Source organism: Pocillopora damicornis, chromosome 4 (genome assembly GCF_964200805.1).
Source record: "Pocillopora damicornis chromosome 4, jaPocDami1.2, whole genome shotgun sequence".
NCBI lineage: Eukaryota > Metazoa > Cnidaria > Anthozoa > Scleractinia > Pocilloporidae > Pocillopora > Pocillopora damicornis.
The window spans coordinates 28,201,547-28,219,585 of record NC_142673.1 but is presented as its reverse complement, the minus strand read 5'-3'; the positions used below and the strand labels follow the sequence as shown (position 1 = coordinate 28,219,585).

The following is an 18,039-nucleotide window of genomic DNA, read 5'->3' as shown; positions in this document are numbered from 1 at the left end:
AAAAATTCAGTTAAATTGACCAACTTTAGTGTGCTAATACAGTGGAAGGATGTTTCGTAAGGGATCGGGGGTGTTTTTACTTCAAAATATAATTCATTTGATCTTTATTTGTGTTTTTTTTAGGGGCTTTGGTTTAATTTTAAAATTTAAATGATTTTTTAACAAAGTACTCTCAAACACTTGTTTTAAAAAGCAAAAAATCGAGCAATTTCAAGCTTTCAAAACGCGTCTTGGTATGTGAGAAATCATGTCAAACTGCATGCTGGCACAAAGTTTGGTCCTTATAAAAAATAATTTGAAATAAAAAATTTGGGTAAATCAGAAAAGTGCCGGCAAAATAAAAGAGTTTGTGACGCACTGTGGCTAAGGTCAGGAATTTGCATGATGCAAATCAGTTGTAGAAATCGTACTTGAGAGCTACGAAGTAAACAAGATAGTTAAAGATGGTTAAAAAACTCTTTGATATGGAAATGATATAAGATTATAGAATAAAAAATTCGTAGACGTTGCTGAAGAGGGCTGTAAATTGATGTGTAGATACGAAATATTCTGTTAATTTGAATTGCAGAAGACTCTGTTATTGTTGACACGCTATTTCAACAGCACTACTGACACCTAAATATAGATAAGAGCCACCTTATAGTTTACCATTTTTGTTGACTAGCTGTTTATTATCGACATCATTCTAAGTTGAATAGCTACGTTTTCTGCAACTGCGATGATATTTCTTTTGAAATATCTTGGATATCTTGGAAAAAGTTATGTGAGTAAGCAAAGTCACGCAACACCGCAAGCTTCTGCTGTGTAACTTTTCACCTCAAGATAACAGCCCAACTATTTTCATGCTATTTACTCTTATCTTTTTCGTAAAAATGGCCACATTTCTGTCTTGTCGAATTGAAAGACTGTACTAGGGATCAAGTGTTTCCATGTCCAAAAGAGGGCTGCACGCATAGTTTCAGTTCCAACGGCACTCTTCTCCAGAAAAGCATCTCGCGTTAGGAACATGCACAAAGACGGTTGAAAGGGAGACACTTCTTGATAAAGCGAAGGTTAAATATGCTGCAAGGCTCGAGGAAGGTTCAAGTTCCGTGCCAACTACTCCTCTACCTCCTGAAACTTGTCTTCGTGGCACTGGTATCTAATACCGCCTGAAGGCTTCGCTTTAAAACAAGTATAGAAAGTTTACCGGTTTAACGAAAAGTAACGAGAGTACCTGACCGCTAGATTTACCATCGGACAAGAAAGCGGCAAGAAGGTCGACGCGGAAATTGTTGCAACAGAAATGAGAAGAGGAAAGGGATTGAACGGGGAACACTTGTTCAGTGTCTCTGAGTTTTTGACAACTCAACGAGTAGCTTCATTTTTTTCCAGAATGACAGCAAAAGTGAAATAGCAGACAGCCCCCTGCGCTCAAGCTGTAACTGGGCAAGATCTGGTTGCGATGGAGGAATAATTTAATTTGTCAAGTACTAAGGAGTCTATTTTTTAGCAGTTAAATGTAATTCATCCTATTCATTACCAACAGTACAACATCTGTTCCATGGTCGAGAATAACACACTCAAAACTCTCAAACTTGCAATCTTAAAATTCCTTTGCGAGAGTTTCAATCTTGCGTTACCACCTGGGGTTGATCAGAGGAAAAGACATCTTACATCGCTCCGCTCGAAGACCTTGTTAGATGCTGCTCTTACAGTGCAGTTTAAAAGGCAAATGGCAAAAGGCTGCTTCAAAAAATTGAGTTTTATATGAACGTTGATATAAAACATGGGCCATGGAGCATATTTTGGATCGGAGGAGCTATAGTAGTTCCCAAGTAGTGTGAGCTCATTGGCACCAACTTATCTATGAGGATCCTGGGGCCTCCTCTCCGAGGAGGGCCTCCTTTTGTCTGTTTCTTATTACGCCTTTCTTAGTACAGAAAGACTGCTGACAGGATGTCCTGAGGTATGCTTCCCCGGCAAATTTTGAAATCTAGAGCTTCTGAAATCACCGGAAACGCGTTTCAATCCTAAGAAAAATTTGTCAAATTTCTTAATACAAAGATTAAAATAAATAATGATGATAATACTAAATTGTTCTCGGTGGGGCTACAGCCCACTCAGCCCTATAGCTCCGCGGTCCCCGTATTAAAGGCGCAAACCGGAAATGAAAAAGTCCCCTTCGAACCGCACTTGGTAGTCAGACAGGATCAGGCCGGCTGGATGTTGTTCGATATAGACTCGTAAAAGAATTTATACAAGTAATATAAAACGAGATCTATAGGACAGGGTGCTTTAGAATGGAGTTTTGACGAAAAAAGGATCGTGTCCGCTTTCTTTGATCCAACGTGACAATTGTCACGCAATTGAAACATTTTGCTTTTCGTCAAGACAGTTAGTTACTAGAAATGAAACACAAAACTCTTTGGCTTAAAAAATGGGATCACTATTTGTTTCTGGGCAACCGAGCTCGATATCGGTTTGTCGTACTCGATTACCATTCCTGCTCGATAAGCAAACGGCGTTTGATAATCGAGCTCGATAACTACAAGTCGAGCTCGATTGCTAATCGAGTACGATTACTAATCGAGCTCGATTAGTTATCGAGCTCGATAACTAATCGAGCTCGATTAGTTATCGAGCTCGATAACTAATCGAGCTCGATTAGTAATCGAGCTCGGTTACAGTACTAGCGAGAAAGACTGGGAAAGAGTCAAACACTGATTGAGGAGGACGATGGCAGGTAGTGTTGTTGCAAGAACCTTGGTCATTAGGTGAGTATTTCGTAAGTTTTCGTTAAGTTTCAGAGATAGCATTCAAAGGGAAGGTGTAAAAGGAAGTGGGAGCAAATGTATTGGAAACAGAAATTTTCCCAAAGCACGAAAACCCCAGGTCAGGTGTAGTCATTTCGGGTATAGAAGGATAAACTTAAACTTAAACTTAAACTTCGCTGGAACGGGACTTAATACAGACAAGAACAAACTTTTGGTAATCCTTAGTTTATTGTAAAATGTAAAATTTTTTATGGTTAACTACGCAGGGGAATACTTGAGTCACTTTTAGATAAACTTGTGTCACTTTTAGATGAACGTTCAGTGATATATGTATACTTTTTTAAAAACAAATAAAACAACTTCTGGTTTAGAGCAAGATTTTATAAACCATTCAACCACTCTGCAACGCAATTCCTTTCCTTCTTACCGAACTAACCAAAAGTAGCAACCTTTTAAAGCAAACTTGTATCTCGAAAACCTCGAGCTGGAGGTAATACTTCTGAGCAAAGTAATATGGGTACTAGACTGTGTTTTTCAAACTCTTATTCCTATTGACAAAACACTCAGCTGAATATTTAGGCTTGCAGCTTGGGAAAAGTACTTAATTGCTTGTAAACATGAGGATTTTTGTCTGTCACTGGATGTTCCTTTGGCCTTAGCGAGTTGCAAAATGTTGAGTTGTCTCACTATTAAATGTAGACTTGGTGACATCTAGCCCATCTACACTGACAACTAACAAGGAATTCTGAGGCATCCAGAATTAGATCTTTACGGCTTAAGAGGCCATCTCTCTTATTTCCACCCTGCCAATTTCACCTTAAACTCTGTCAACAGAAAGACTATACTTAGGAAAGAACTAAGTTAGATTTGGTTTGATTTGAAATAATTTTCTGGCTGCATTAGGGGCCATAATTATTTCACCAGTTGGTAGGGACTATCACAACATCTCGGAAATTGAATAATACACATATTTTGTAACATTGTAAAATATTTGATTTGCATAGTTAAGCCACGACATTTATATCAGATCCCTTAACAACCTTTCTAGTTTGCTAAGAAAGTTAGAATTTCCCTCTCCATATGTTTGAAAAGGCAAACTTTAACATATTCTGACCCCTATATATCAGGGAAAATTATTTTTGACATGAAATTGACCGGGTGGAAATAAGAGAGACAACCTCTTAAGTATTTCAATTTTTTTTTCTTTGTAAGAGATAGTGATGATCCTTTAGTCAAGATCTTAGCAGAAAATCCTTACAGCCTTATTGATAACTTTTTAACTCCCAGAAGTGATTGACATGTAACTTCTCCCTATTAATAACACTTATACATCATCCAGCAAACAGGTGATGAGAATACTCAAACTTATCAGGTAGAAGTTGTCATCTTGATCAAAACACCAAATTCTTGTAACTAATACACAAGGAAATATGCAGCAGCTAGAAAGGAGAATTAACAATCAGATCTTGGGAGTCATGGAGTTAAGATTCTGGACTCAGTCAACATACTTACTGCCTAAATATAACAGAGGCATTGTGTAATGAATCTTAACTGAACTGAATGAACACAACTTTATAGGGAATAACTTTCTTAACAAACTTAAGGGCTATGATTAATCGTTTGACCCCTCTGAGTGACTAGCATCAAACTTCTCCTTACAACATCACCCCTGAATTACACATTCAGGTAACAAAAACAAAGGAAATGTTCACCAGCTTAAGACACTCTTGATTGTTAAACTAATTTTTGTTGTTAACACTTGGGAAATGTATAAAGACTGGTATTGAGAATATCCCCTCCTGATGTTAGGGTGTAAAGGGTTAACAGTGCACTTTCTGAATGAATGTAGACATTGTTGTACTGTAGGCTGTGTTGTGTTCATTCAACATTAACCCTCTACACTCTAACATCAGTATGCACACTCTCCATACTGTACCTACACATTTACACAGGTGCTGACAAGGAGAGTTTGTTTAATAATTAAGAACTTCTCCAGTTGGTGATCATTTCCTAGACTCTCATGACCTTATGTGTGATTAAAGGATGATATTGTCAGGAGAAATTAGATTCTAGTCACTCTTAGGGATTAAAGGGTTAAGTAGGAAATAGTAAGTTAATGGTACAGTGGAACCTTGATTTAACGAACCTCTATACAACGAAGTTCTTGATATGACAAACAATACTTCTGTTTCAGCCCAGCTAAAGTTACAGTAATATAAATGCCACAGAACCTCGATATAACAAACCCTAAATATAGCCAACCAATGTCTCCAGCCCCTTGGCACTCTATTAAATCAAGTTTCCACTGTACATGTTATCTATTTCTATATACTACTTGAAATGAAAAGGTGGAGAATAAAGTTGTGTACCTTTACACATAGCCAGTATATCAAACAAAAAAAACCCTTAAATTATAATAGAATATCATTTAATGGCTTACACTTGTGAACTTATGGTTAGGTGAGGTACATATAAAATGAATTTAGTAGTAATTTTGGATCTGCCTTTGTCTCGGTATGATCAAGTTTACTGGTAGTACTGATCACGAGTGATGGTACACAACTTATTTCTAGCGTTTGGCATCTTCCCTTTTTCTCTTTCCCTTTCGATCCCTGTGAGATCTTTGGTCCTTTCTCTTTTTTTTCTCCATCCTGGCTCCTTTATCTTTATTTTCATGGTCATCATCTTTTGTTTCCATGTGAAAAAAGGTGAAAAAATGAGAGATTAGTTGAATGTTGTAATGTGCTCACTGGAATAAAGGCAAAAATGAGGGTTGGTCATGTGTAGATACTAACAACTGATGATAAAAATAACAAACTAAGGGGCTTGTTGGAAATATTTTGGGATGTACCCTCAAATAAAATTAACAAACAATTTAAATGTTTTTGGTAATTCACTGGAAGAAACAGGTACCTCACTGTGCTTCATCATGGCACAAACATTGCACAAGGAAGTTTGATAAAGAAGAAGAGTTATTATGAGTAAGAGTTATTAAGACTAATTATGAAGTTGGTGGTGTTAACATTGGTCATCATAATCTATTTACTTTTGTGTTTACCTTTCATTGTCTCTGAGAGTTCCTCTTCATCTGAGGGGTAGTTTCCTTTGAATGACACCTGCAATGAAACATAGGCAGAGGGTAGTATGCCACTCATGGGATGAGTGGCATATCACCCTCGTGTAGGTGCCGCTGGGAAGTATTATCCAGAGAGTTTAAATAATCTAATGGCCCATTTATGAACACTTTCATACAATTTGGACTCCTTAGGGTTGAGGAGGTGGGAGGGGTTGGGTCCGAGACAAGTCTACAGAAAAATAATGGCTTTGAGGGGGAACCATCCCCCTAAATCAAATGTTGGAAGGAGGGAGGTCACACTAAATATCTCAGTAATTGTAGAGTTTTGTATCCTATTTATGTGAAACTACATGTTCAAAAATCAACAAAAAGTATATACATGACAGTTTCCATCCCAACAATTTTCAAAGTATCTGAGTAACTGTAGAGTTTACATGATTTTACACTATTTAGATAACACTAAATGTTCAAAAATAAACAAAAAGTATATGCATGACTGTTTCCATCCCAACAATTTTCAAAGTATCTGAGTAACTGTAGAGTTTACATGATTTTACACTATTTAGATAACACTACATGTTCAAAAATAAACAAAAAGTATATGCATGACTTTTTCCATCCCAACAATTTTCAAAGTATCTCAGTAATTGTAGAGTTTACATGATTTCATACTATTTTGATATATCTACATGTTCAGAAACAAACAAAAAGTATAGAAACATGCTTCTGCTCATATAATTATACATCCTCTGCATTTGCATGACTTTTCATCCCAACAATTTTTAAAGTATCTTAGCAATTGTGGATTTTACATGGATTTTGTACTGTTTTCCCAACAATTTTTAAAGTATCTTAGCAATTGTGGATTTTACATGGATTTTGTACTGTTTTCCCAACAATTTTTAAAGTATCTTAGCAATTGTGGATTTTACATGGATTTTGTACTGTTTAGATAACACTACATGTACTATATGCTTTTGTCAGCTTAATAATATGTGTTCTGCACTTATATGGCTGTTTCCATCACAACAATTTTCAAAGCTAGGTACTCTTATTAAAAGACATTTTATCGGGTTAGATGTGCGCAATATCCCTCATCTTTAGCATTGTCAAGCTCTTCCTCACTGTTGTGCATCTGTGAGAGTTGCTTTTGTACTTCTCATCTATGCCATACTCTTCAGGATACATGAAGGAGTACTCTTAATCTCTGACTTCTTGAGGTTTGAGGTAGTTCGACCCTCTTGGCATTACTGAAATGGTATCTTCATAAGAGCTGTGCGAGGTATGTCACATCTTGACTTTATTGCAAAGTTCTTGCCTGATATTTGTGGTAGTTCTGCTTTCTTGGCATAACTGAAATGATATCTTCACAAGAGCTGTGCGAGGTATGTCACATCTTGACCAAACAGCAAGCAAAAAACTCTCAACATCTACTCTCTTTCAGGGACAGCAAGGCAAGGAGGGTGCAGTAAACATATTGGAAGATTATTACCCAGCAGGTTTCCGCCTCAATTACTTTGTTCTAATAACATGTCGATTTCGAACCTTTTCTTTTTCCTTTTGATTTTCGATAGTTTTCTTTATTACTTCTTCTCTTTCTGATGTGGTGTCTTCGCAGATTTCTTGAATCTGCTTTAATAACTTTGGCTTCTCTCTCCAAGTGTCTGTATCCTGTGTTGCATTTAACATCCTGAACTCGACACACTTCATCTGCTCTGCAAGAAGTGAGGAAATTGTTATCCTTGCCTCAAAATTGAAAAGCAAGGGATCATGAAGGCAACATGTGTGGTTGATAACCTCCAGCATATCAAGGTGATGCAGTTCAATAAGAAGAAAAGAGCAGAGCAGCCAAAGGAGAACAAAAAAGAAACCACCACAAAAACACAGGAAAAAGTCTCCCTGATTATGCTGGGAAAGATTGGTTTAAAGAATGTACAAAGGTAAAGAATTTTGCAAGAGGGGGTAAAGTGCCTCAAGAAACATTGACTTGACTAACATATCTACAACACTAAGAACTACACAGTGGAGGTTTTTGCAAGGTATTGGCTTTTCCAAATGAATCCTGAAGGCCCTGGTTTGCAAACACAACTGAAGGAAAGAGATTTAACATGTAAACAATCCTTGCAAGACAGTGAAAACCCCAACATAGCTGAAGATAAGTAGAGCAAAGTGAAAGCCATACAAATAGTAACAATGAGAATGACAATGATTCCATCAACTCTGGAGAGGAAGATAACTCCACAAATGATGTCCTTCTTGCTTTTATCAATAACTAGAGAACAAGTTGAAAGGCCAGCTGCAACACACCCAGGAAGATTAAAAGGACCCATAAGAAATGGAGTCATAAATCATTTGATTCTTAACTTTTTTAATCCTGGAACAGTGAAGAAATCTCACAGCTAACAAACCCAAATTACTTTTCAAATTAATGTCTGACGAATGAGTTATGACCATCATTATAATGAACAAAAAATAAAAATAATAAAGCACACTGCAGAATACATAAGTGGACAAAGGGGACAAGGAAGGCTGGGGGGTGGGGCAATTCATCAGGAAAAAAGCTTTACATTGTAGGGAATAACCATAGCAAAAAATGACATTTGTCATGAAGTATCCGATTAAGTATTAATATCAACCACAAATTAAAAACATCAGGTTAGAGTTAAGGTTAGGGGATACTTCATAACAGTTTTTTGGGATGAGGAGAAGGGTAAGGGGACAACGTATAGAGCTTACTGTCTAGCTGGATTTTGAAATAAAAAATTAAGAATACATAAGAAGAGCGTGGTCAAAGTATACCAGGATATCTAAGGATACCAGGTCGCACTGGACACTTCTCACGAAGAGCTGGTCAACAGTGGCCCCGGAGGGATTACAAAGGGGAATGATCTAAGGTTACCAGGTCCAACTGGACACTTCTCACGAAGAGCTGGTCAACAGTGGCCCCGGAGGGATTACGAAGGGGAATGATCTAAGGATACCAGGTCCAACTGGACACTTCTCACGAAGAGCTGGTCAACAGTGGCCCCGGAGGGATTACAAAGGGGAATGATCTAAGGATACCAGAGGGGAATGATCTAAGGATACCAGGTCGCACTGGACACTTCTCACGAAGAGCTGGTCAACAGTGGCCCCGCACGGATTACAAAGGGGAGTGATCTAAGGATACCAGGTCCAACTGGACACTTCTCACGAAGAGCTGGTCAACAGTGGCCCGGAGGGATTACGAAGGGGAATGATCTAAGGATACCAGGTCCAACTGGACACTTCTCACGAAGAGCTGGTCAACAGTGGCCCCGGAGGGATTACAAAGGGGAATGATCTAAGGATACCAGGTCCAACTGGACACTTCTCACGAAGAGCTGGTCAACAGTGGCCCCGGAGGGATTACGAAGGGGAATGATCTAAGGATACCAGGTCCAACTGGACACTTCTCACGAAGAGCTGGTCAACAGTGGCCCCGGAGGGATTACAAAGGGGAATGATCTAAGGATACCAGGTCCAACTGGACACTTCTCACGAAGAGCTGGTCAACAGTGGCCCCGGAGGGATTACGAAGGGGAATGATCTAAGGATACCAGGTCCAACTGGACACTTCTCACGAAGAGCTGGTCAACAGTGGCCCCGGAGGGATTACAAAGGGGAATGATCTAAGGATACCAGAGGGGAATGATCTAAGGATACCAGGTCGCACTGGACACTTCTCACGAAGAGCTGGTCAACAGTGTCCCCGGAGGGATTACAAAGGAGAGTGATCTAAGGATACCAGGTCGCACTGGACACTTCTCACGAAGAGCTGGTCAACAGTGGCCCCGCACGGATTACAAAGGGGAGTGATCTAAGGATACCAGGTCCAACTGGACACTTCTCACGAAGAGCTGGTCAACAGTGGCCCGGAGGGATTACGAAGGGGAATGATCTAAGGATACCAGGTCCAACTGGACACTTCTCACGAAGAGCTGGTCAACAGTGGCCCCGGAGGGATTACAAAGGGGAATGATCTAAGGATACCAGGTCCAACTGGACACTTCTCACGAAGAGCTGGTCAACAGTGGCCCCGGAGGGATTACGAAGGGGAATGATCTAAGGATACCAGGTCCAACTGGACACTTCTCACGAAGAGCTGGTCAACAGTGGCCCCGGAGGGATTACAAAGGGGAATGATCTAAGGATACCAGGTCGCACTGGACACTTCTCACGAAGAGCTGGTCAACAGTGTCCCCGGAGGGATTACAAAGGGGAGTGATCTAAGGATACCAGGTCGCACTGGACACTTCTCACGAAGAGCTGGTCAACAGTGGCCCCGGAGGGATTACAAAGGGGAGTGATCTAAGGATACCAGGTCCAACTGGACACTTCTCACGAAGAGCTGGTCAACAGTGGCCCGGAGGGATTACGAAGGGGAATGATCTAAGGATACCAGGTCCAACTGGACACTTCTCACGAAGAGCTGGTCAACAGTGGCCCCGGAGGGATTACGAAGGGGAATGATCTAAGGATACCAGGTCCAACTGGACACTTCTCACGAAGAGCTGGTCAACAGTGGCCCCGGAGGGATTACGAAGGGGAATGATCTAAGGATACCAGGTCCAACTGGACACTTCTCACGAAGAGCTGGTCAACAGTGGCCCCGGAGGGATTACAAAGGGGAGTGATCTAAGGATACCAGGTCCAACTGGACACTTCTCACGAAGAGCTGGTCAACAGTGGCCCAGAGGGATTACGAAGGGGAATGATCTAAGGATACCAGGTCCAACTGGACACTTCTCACGAAGAGCTGGTCAACAGTGGCCCCGGAGGGATTACGAAGGGGAATGATCTAAGGATACCAGGTCCAACTGGACACTTCTCACGAAGAGCTGGTCAACAGTGGCCCCGGAGGGATTACAAAGGGGAATGATCTAAGGATACCAGGTCACACTGGACAGGGCTTAGGAAGAGCTTGTCAACAGTGGCCCTGGAGGTATTAGGAAAGGGGAATATTGTAAGGATACCAGATCAATGTTAAAATAAGTACAGTTACAAATAAAAACAGAGGTCATCATTTAACTCTTTAACTCCCAGGAGTGATTAACCTCTAACTTCTCCCTATAATATTCCTTCATGATCTAGCTAACAAGTAATGAGAATACCTAAACTTATCAGGTAGATGTTGTTATGTTGATTTAAAAACACCAAATTCTCACAAGTGGTTTACAAGGAAATGTGTAGCAACGAGAGGGGAGAATTCGTAATCAGATCTCTGGAGTTAAAGGGTTCAGATCTGAAATCGAGAATTAAACCTCTATTTTTTAATTTATGACTTTTGCACCTACCAGTGACTGCTCCAAGTTAGTCATCTCTTCAGTGTTCTGAAAATTTGTCAAAAAAAAAAACAAATTAGACCATAGCAATGAAAGTGTCTGTCACGAAGACACATAAAATAACTTATTATGCTACCGCAGCTCACGCTGTTTTTAAGTGTTTAATAATTTTAGAGAATTTACATAAGTAAGAGTTAAATGTGACCCTCCACGGGAAAACGGACACTAACGCTTTTCCGTTAAACGGTCTCGAAAAACGGTTGTAAACGGATAGTAAACGGTTAACTCGAGCGTTTAAACGGATGCCATAACCGCTTAACCGGATGGCAAAAAATTTAAACGGTTGACCAAAGTCCAAAAACGGATAGCTTAGGTCTTCAAACCGTTGACCAAAAATAAAAACGGATAGCACGAAACGTTAAACGGTTGACCAAAGTTCAAAAACGGACGGCTCACACTGTTAAACGGTTGACCAAAAATAAAAACGGTCAGCCCGAAACGTTAAACAGTTGACCAAAGTCCAAAAACGGATAGCTTAGACCGAGAAACGGTTGACCAAAATTGACAAACGATGAGCTTAAAATTAATGTTTAACGGCTGTGGTTGAGCTGGCGAAATCTTCTGCGGAAAAACTTTCAGAGTGACAACGGATAATTATCCTTTAAAGCGAAAATATTGAGCATGATAATTTGAAAAGTAATAACTAGCATATACTTGCGCATTTTATTTCTGGGTTAATTACTGCCGCTTTCGTGTGACATTCATGAAATAAGCGCAATTTACTGAGAATAGTTTCGTTGCTGAATATCCTGAACGGCTACCGCGAGAAACTCATAATCTTCTCCTTTGTTTATTCTTATTAGTATTGAAAATGAACTTCATTTCTTCCTGTTCGGAAGTTTCACGAAACAAATTTGCATATGCAATGCCGCCACCTTGTCTGAAACCGAGACCTTTCAAGGTCAAATAACGCAATGAAGTTCCATTGCAAATAAAAGGTCGAATCGGTGTCACGCACCAAGCGGGGCCGTTAAAATGATTGTCAATAAAACCAAGAATGATGAATCAAGATGATATAAACAGAAAGAGAGTAGCCGATTTAACTTGTTTGTCAAAGGATGCGACGGAAACTCGCTTACTATGATCACACAAAAGATAAAACCAAAATGAGGTACGGTCTTTCTGTATTTCAAGAACCGGCGAGTATCGAGCGAAGGCAAGATTGATACTTCGAACTGCCTATTACAGAATGTTAGGCAAACAGTCCAAAGCTTTCCGTGGAACTTTAAACGGATAGCTTTTTTTTTTTAAACGGGTAAGCAAACTGTTTAAATGTTTTTTATGTCCGATGCTTATCCTGTCTACTGGCGACAGCTTCTCAATGTTGCAAGACATCTAAAGGAAGATTTTAGCAACCTTAGTTTTCTCTCATCCACGTTTACATCCAATCTTGCCCCTTTTCGGCATTTCGCTGCTTTTATTACGGTACTTTTCACTCTTTTCTCTGAAACCATTTTCTACCCTACGATACAGATTATGAAGGCAGCAGCACTTACCTGCTAAGGTCTTTTCCTGTAAGGGGAGGAAATGCTCTCACCAGTAAGTCTCCGATTTGGGAAGAGCTGTCGTTCTTTGTAAACGATATATCAGAAATCCGCTTGGCGGTAGCGAGCCTGCCCAGCTCAGTCTTGTTTGGCACGCTTCTGTGCCGTTTATCCAAAAAGACAACAGTTCTTTGGAAAGCGCGCTTGCTATGGTTCATCTCGTGGAGTTAAACACTTAATCTAAAATGCTTAACTCCTTGCTGCACTAATATTCCCAAGGATGACGCGAAACCACGCCGAAAATGAAACTGACCGACGTGTATACGTATTAATAAAAGGCTTTTGTTTCGTGGCACACCCATGTCACCTAGGCCTGTCGCTACGGGACATTTATATTGATAGTTAAACAATATTAGGATCGTTTGCCGCAAATGCCGCTAAGCGCACCCTTTTATTCGTTTAGTTGTTCTTTAATTCCATGAAACGGGCAAGTTACCCTTTTCCAGGAAATGATGTCCACACACACATAATACACACACACACTCGCACATGCAGAATGGAAACTTGATTGTTTGAACAGGGAACTTGACCCTGGGTAACTGTCATTTCGCGGATCGATTGTTGCCAGATCAGTATCAATTGTTATTGATGAATACGTGTCAAATTGTCCAGGAAATACACATTTCCCATTGAGGTTCACAAGGTTATAAACATCGTTTACTTATCAGTTAGTCTTGGTTCTTTCACTAAAAGCAAACTTTGCTTGGATTAGATCACTTCGCTGCTTTATTCATTGCCAGATTCGCTATGTCTAATGAGCATTTTGAGTTTACTTCTCCTCCCGGAGCGCTATTCAACTGTTCTGTATGGTAAGTCTTTTTTGTTTTGTGATGATTTTTATCTTTCAGCAACTGATCGTTTTCGCTGTCACCCATCGAGAGAGAGATCTTCAGTGGAGTAGTTAAGAAATTTAAATGTCATAGGAGATAGGTTAAGGAAGAACTTTTTTAATTTTTAGGTCTCTTTGTTTTCCCAAACTTAAGGTATTCGTCGAAATGTTTTGCGCAAATTTACAGAGCCTAATATCGAGTCGCAAACATGTACGAAAGCACATTTTCTAACACTTAATTTCCTAAAAAGGCTAAAAAGTCGACAGATAAGTCTATATTTTTCGACAACGCAGAGCTGTATGCCAAGCATCCACCATAACTCTGAACTTCAAATTGCGCTGGTTTCCAAACCCAGCTTGAAGATGTCAGGTGAAAATCTGCAATAAAGCAAGGCTTAACCTGACATTTAAGGAGAACGACCGACAGCATTCAGAGCATTCATAAGGCAGAAGTTCTTTTTAACTGTGGAACTATATTCGCATTTCCTGGGAAAAGAGATCATAAGCGAAATTGTAATTTTCTTTTGGCAAAAGGACGAGATGTTTAAATATTAACGCTAGGAAAATCATTAACGCACACTTGCTTACTTCTGTGATCGAGCTGTACTAAATAGTTTATACTTCAGCAGTTGTCTTTCTGAGAGGAGAGAAATGTTGCTCATCCCTCAGGAATTTGACCAATTAGACGAAATAGTAATTTGTCAAATAACAGATTTACGTTCTGCGTTTGTTTTGACTCTGAGTTATGAATCATTGTTCCATGGTTAAATTCCACTTTCCTTCGACAACTTTTATAATTGTAGCTGTTTGAACTGAATTCCTTGCTAGCAGGGGCCTCTTTGAAGGAATTACTTGACTTATCAATACTAGTTTTGTAAGGAAATGTACTAAACTCTCTTGATTATCTTTTACTTTGAAGCCTATCGACAATGGTTAAGCCTGTCACTCTGGCATGTGGGCATTCGGGCTGTCGACACTGCCTCGCGACACTCATAGGCATTGAGACTTTCCCCAAATGCCCACTTTGTAAAGCACCGATCGGAACAGACGTTACCCTCCACGTCAATGTCGCACTCGACGATATCATTGGAGACTTTAATGTCAAGTGTAATAAGAGCGGCTGTCTATGGAAAGGAAAATTTCACGAGCACGAGCAGCACTTGAAAAGGTGTGGAAAATTTCAAACGGCGTGTGCCAATGATGGCTGTGGAGAGATGGTGGCAAGGGAGAGGATGGCAGCACACACTGCGCAATGTGCAAAGCACAAACTCCCTTGCCAGCAATGCGGTAGAAAAATTACCAGGGAATCTTTCGAGGAGCATACTGCTTCCCTTTGCTCAAATAAGAGGGTACTGTGCCCACTAAGCTGCGGAACAAGCCTTCCACGGTAAGATATTGTCGGTTTAATTAAGAAATCAACAGTCAAATGGTTATTTAAGGCCAACAAAATATCCAAAAGTTTCACTAGCCAGCTCATCCCTGGTCCTTATTTTGATTATTTTGCAGGCTCCACTTAACACTGCACTTAAGCGAGTGCTCAGAAAGAGCGGTCCGCTGTGCGGTGACTGGCTGCACTGCCATAATAAAGCAGAAGAACATGCCACAGCACTCGACAAATGCAGCCGCCACCCACAGTGTTCTGCAGGAAGGGGAGGTCCAGCGTGTGCGGGGCCTAATGCATTTCAAGGTGAGACGCTAGAATTATAAAAATAATGAGAAAAGATATCACATGAACATGAACTGAACATTCGGTTTCATTTCAGAGAGCCAAACCGAGATGGATTTTGGAAGAAAGAGGAGTGTTCTCCTTCCGCTGGAGGGGAGAGAAATGGAATAACGTGAAGGGGTCACACCTATTCAGTACTGAGTACAGGTGCCCGAATGGGAACAGGTGGAGGGCGCATATACGATTTGCAGGACTTTCCTTGGAACTGGTGTCCGCAGTGACGGCAGTGGTAGTAGGAACGAGGTTAGGGACTCATCTTTGTAATTAAGGATAGATTCTCGCTCTGGAACGCAGTACAGAGGATAAATGATCGCTGCTGATAAGCCAAAGTACTTGCATTTAGCTGGCGTATTTTACAACGACCATCAATATCGTAATTTTTCCATACAGGAGTTATGAAATCTAAAACCATGTCTCCGAACCTAAAAACTGTTAAAAAGAAAATCAACTTTATCATGATTCACCACAAATCATTGATGACTTTACGCTTTATGTCTACAGAATAGTATTGATGCCTGATTCCTGCGAGGAGAAGGTTTTCCCTTTCCCGGCGAAGGAGATAAAGGAGGGGGAAGTAGCAGCAAATATCCCGCGCTGTGAACTGGATCACATGGACCCAGAAGATATTATGATTGTCAAGTTTGTCTTGACATATTATCTTTTACAAGAAGACAAGTAATTTTCCATTTATTAGCTAGGAGAGGTATCGAGGTCGCAAATGATAACGCAAAAAATGGAAATCGTTTATGCACTAGAAGAAAAGGCAATATGATAAGCACAGAACAAACTAACCATAAAATTTAAGAAGTATTTTTGAATGGAAAACATTTTCAGTACTTTCTCATTGAGATCTTCCGCTTTTTTTGCTGTATGTAATACCTCTCTTAGCACTTATCTGGCACATTACTTAACTAGAAAAGATCTCTTCACGCAGTTGTTAAGATAGAAGCGTGCCGGTGATGTCAAAGCGTTGTTGTATTTTAGGGTTAGTAACGAGTGAGGAATTGAAAAAATAAAGAGTCTGGAAGCTAACTAACTTTTGAGTTTTCAGTCAACCTCCAGTTTAGTTTAGTTATTTACATTTGAAAAATACCTCTAGGAAACAGAAGTACGCTTACAGGAAAAATGTTTAAGATAAAAACGTTATGGAAGGAAAGATAGCTACGAGGACAAATATTGAAAGCGATACAAAAAATGTTTAGGTTTTTTAAGTCAAATATGTTTTTTTAAGAATCATGGGAAACACACTCGTCAATTTCCCCCTCTTCAGTATGAGTAAGCTCGATTTGTTCGTTTGCTGCGCTGTGTTTCACGTGATAATAAATGATCTGACAAATGCATTTTTCCCCGTTATCTGAACACCCTTGTCCCACTATCGCAGACGGTCAAACCGGTTTGGTTACAGATCAAAGGCATCCCACACCAAATAAAAGCCGACACGCAGCCTCGCACCAACCCAGTCTGACACGAATTTGAATTTGTTAAAAAAAAAAAAAAAAACATAAAAAAAAAAACAAAGTAAAACGAATAAAAACCCTGCCCTGCATAACATGAATTAAAAATAGTTTTTTCCTTAACGAAGACTAGTGGGCAGCACAAAGAAAGACGTATTGTTGTAGTTTCTCCTTTATTCCAACACGTGTCGCCTCTAGCATTGGAGAGAATATAACTACACATTCGTTAACCTCAGTTTACTTTCCTATGTAAGGGAATCATAGCTGAAAAATCCTGTAAACGGATGTTATAAAAAAAACCGCCTCAATCTATTGCGCGTTATTGTATTTTGGGGGCCATACGATAAGTGCTTATTGCGGTGAATCAATAAACAAAGACTTTGTTTCTTCATAACTCTTTTTTAATTAGGAAGGAAGGTTGGTGAGATCAACCCATTTATCCTCATCCATACAGATGTTACATGAAATGCCTTAATTTACTGAGCGTTGTTGTATTTTAGGAGCCGTGCGGTTGGCGCCAATTGTTGTTACTCAATAAACAAAGACTTTGTTTCCTCACAACTTGTTGTTAATTAAGAAAAAAATGATCGGTGAGTTCAACAGATTTGATCGGGTAAATTTTCTACCATTGGAAATACAAAAAGCTAGCCTAGCACACGCAGATAATATTTACACCAGATACAAATATATCTTCTATCCTACATGGGAGTACATAACAACCCAATGTTTTTATGAATAAACCTAAATTGTTAGTAATCGTCGTTATAAATGTAATTACAAACTGTTCTGTTTCTGGTAATATCAACTAAGTTGAAATTATAAATTGGCCACCGTAAAGAGTTCAAAAGCTGACGTTTCGAGCGTTAGCCCTTCATTAGTCTGATGGAGAGCTAAGGCTCGAAACGTCAGCTTTTGAACTTTTTAGGTGGCCAATTTACAATTTCAACTTAGTTGATATTATCAAATCACCTTGTTACCCCCACTGACGCAGTACCAGAGTTTCTTTAGAAACTTACCCCCTTTGTTTCTGGTCTGTTATGACGACGGCAAACATACTTCTCCATTATAACAAAGGATGAAAAAAAAATCACACTTACCTTACAAAAGGCACTGATGAGGAAGTCGCAAGTTTAAACAATAGGCTGTTTTACCTTGCGCTTAGCAATGATTTAATTGCTTTTGTTAACGATGAGGTCACCCTAAGGGGTTTTATTCATTTGTTCTAAACAACCGTGTGGAAAAAAGATATTTCGCATAAGTGTGATGTAGTCAATTACAAAATAAGAAACTC

At 39.7% G+C, this 18,039-nt stretch overlaps 2 protein-coding genes and 2 long non-coding RNA genes across 8 annotated transcripts in view; 2 read left to right on the top strand and 2 right to left on the bottom strand.

Moving 5' to 3' along the window:
- Positions 1–18,039, bottom strand: part of LOC149047548 (uncharacterized) — a 166,659-nt gene that overhangs the window by 85,850 nt on the left and 62,770 nt on the right. The gene's annotated exons all lie outside the window — the stretch shown is intronic.
- LOC149047552 (TNF receptor-associated factor 5-like) lies at positions 2,679–17,761 on the top strand. Of its 2 annotated transcripts, none has more exons than XM_089202391.1 (5): positions 2,679–2,756; positions 14,488–14,955; positions 15,075–15,255; positions 15,332–15,537; positions 15,796–17,761. In XM_089202391.1, the coding sequence occupies exons 1-5, from the start codon at positions 2,719–2,721 to the stop codon at positions 15,971–15,973; spliced, it is 1,071 nt and encodes a 356-aa protein (XP_089058517.1). In that variant the 5' UTR covers positions 2,679–2,718; the 3' UTR covers positions 15,974–17,761. The 2 variants fall into 2 exon arrangements, with proteins under 2 accessions (XP_089058517.1, XP_089058515.1); XM_089202389.1 differs by lacking the exon at positions 2,679–2,756 and adding an exon at positions 12,978–13,548.
- On the bottom strand, positions 3,749–12,982 carry LOC149047553 (uncharacterized). Of its 4 annotated transcripts, none has more exons than XR_016185447.1 (4): positions 12,692–12,832; positions 11,148–11,183; positions 5,815–5,872; positions 3,749–5,441 (listed from the first exon to the last, which is right to left on the bottom strand). It is a non-coding gene; the product is annotated as an uncharacterized LOC149047553 (long non-coding RNA). The 4 variants fall into 4 exon arrangements; XR_016185448.1 differs by lacking the exon at positions 12,692–12,832 and adding an exon at positions 11,850–11,989 and having other exon boundaries at positions 4,372–5,441; XR_016185445.1 differs by having other exon boundaries at positions 4,373–5,441; positions 12,692–12,982.
- LOC149047554 (uncharacterized) lies at positions 6,976–8,323 on the top strand. Its single transcript, XR_016185449.1, has 2 exons — positions 6,976–7,114; positions 7,277–8,323. It is a non-coding gene; the product is annotated as an uncharacterized LOC149047554 (long non-coding RNA).

Coding starts and splice junctions, on each gene's coding strand:
- LOC149047552 (XM_089202389.1), top strand. CDS start 13,487: ATGTCTAATGAGCATTTTGAGTTTACTTCTCCTCCCGGAGCGCTATTC. Junction 13,549..14,487: donor CTATTCAACTGTTCTGTATG/GTAAGTCTTTTT, acceptor TTTACTTTGAAG/CCTATCGACAATGGTTAAGC. Junction 14,956..15,074: donor TGCGGAACAAGCCTTCCACG/GTAAGATATTGT, acceptor ATTATTTTGCAG/GCTCCACTTAACACTGCACT.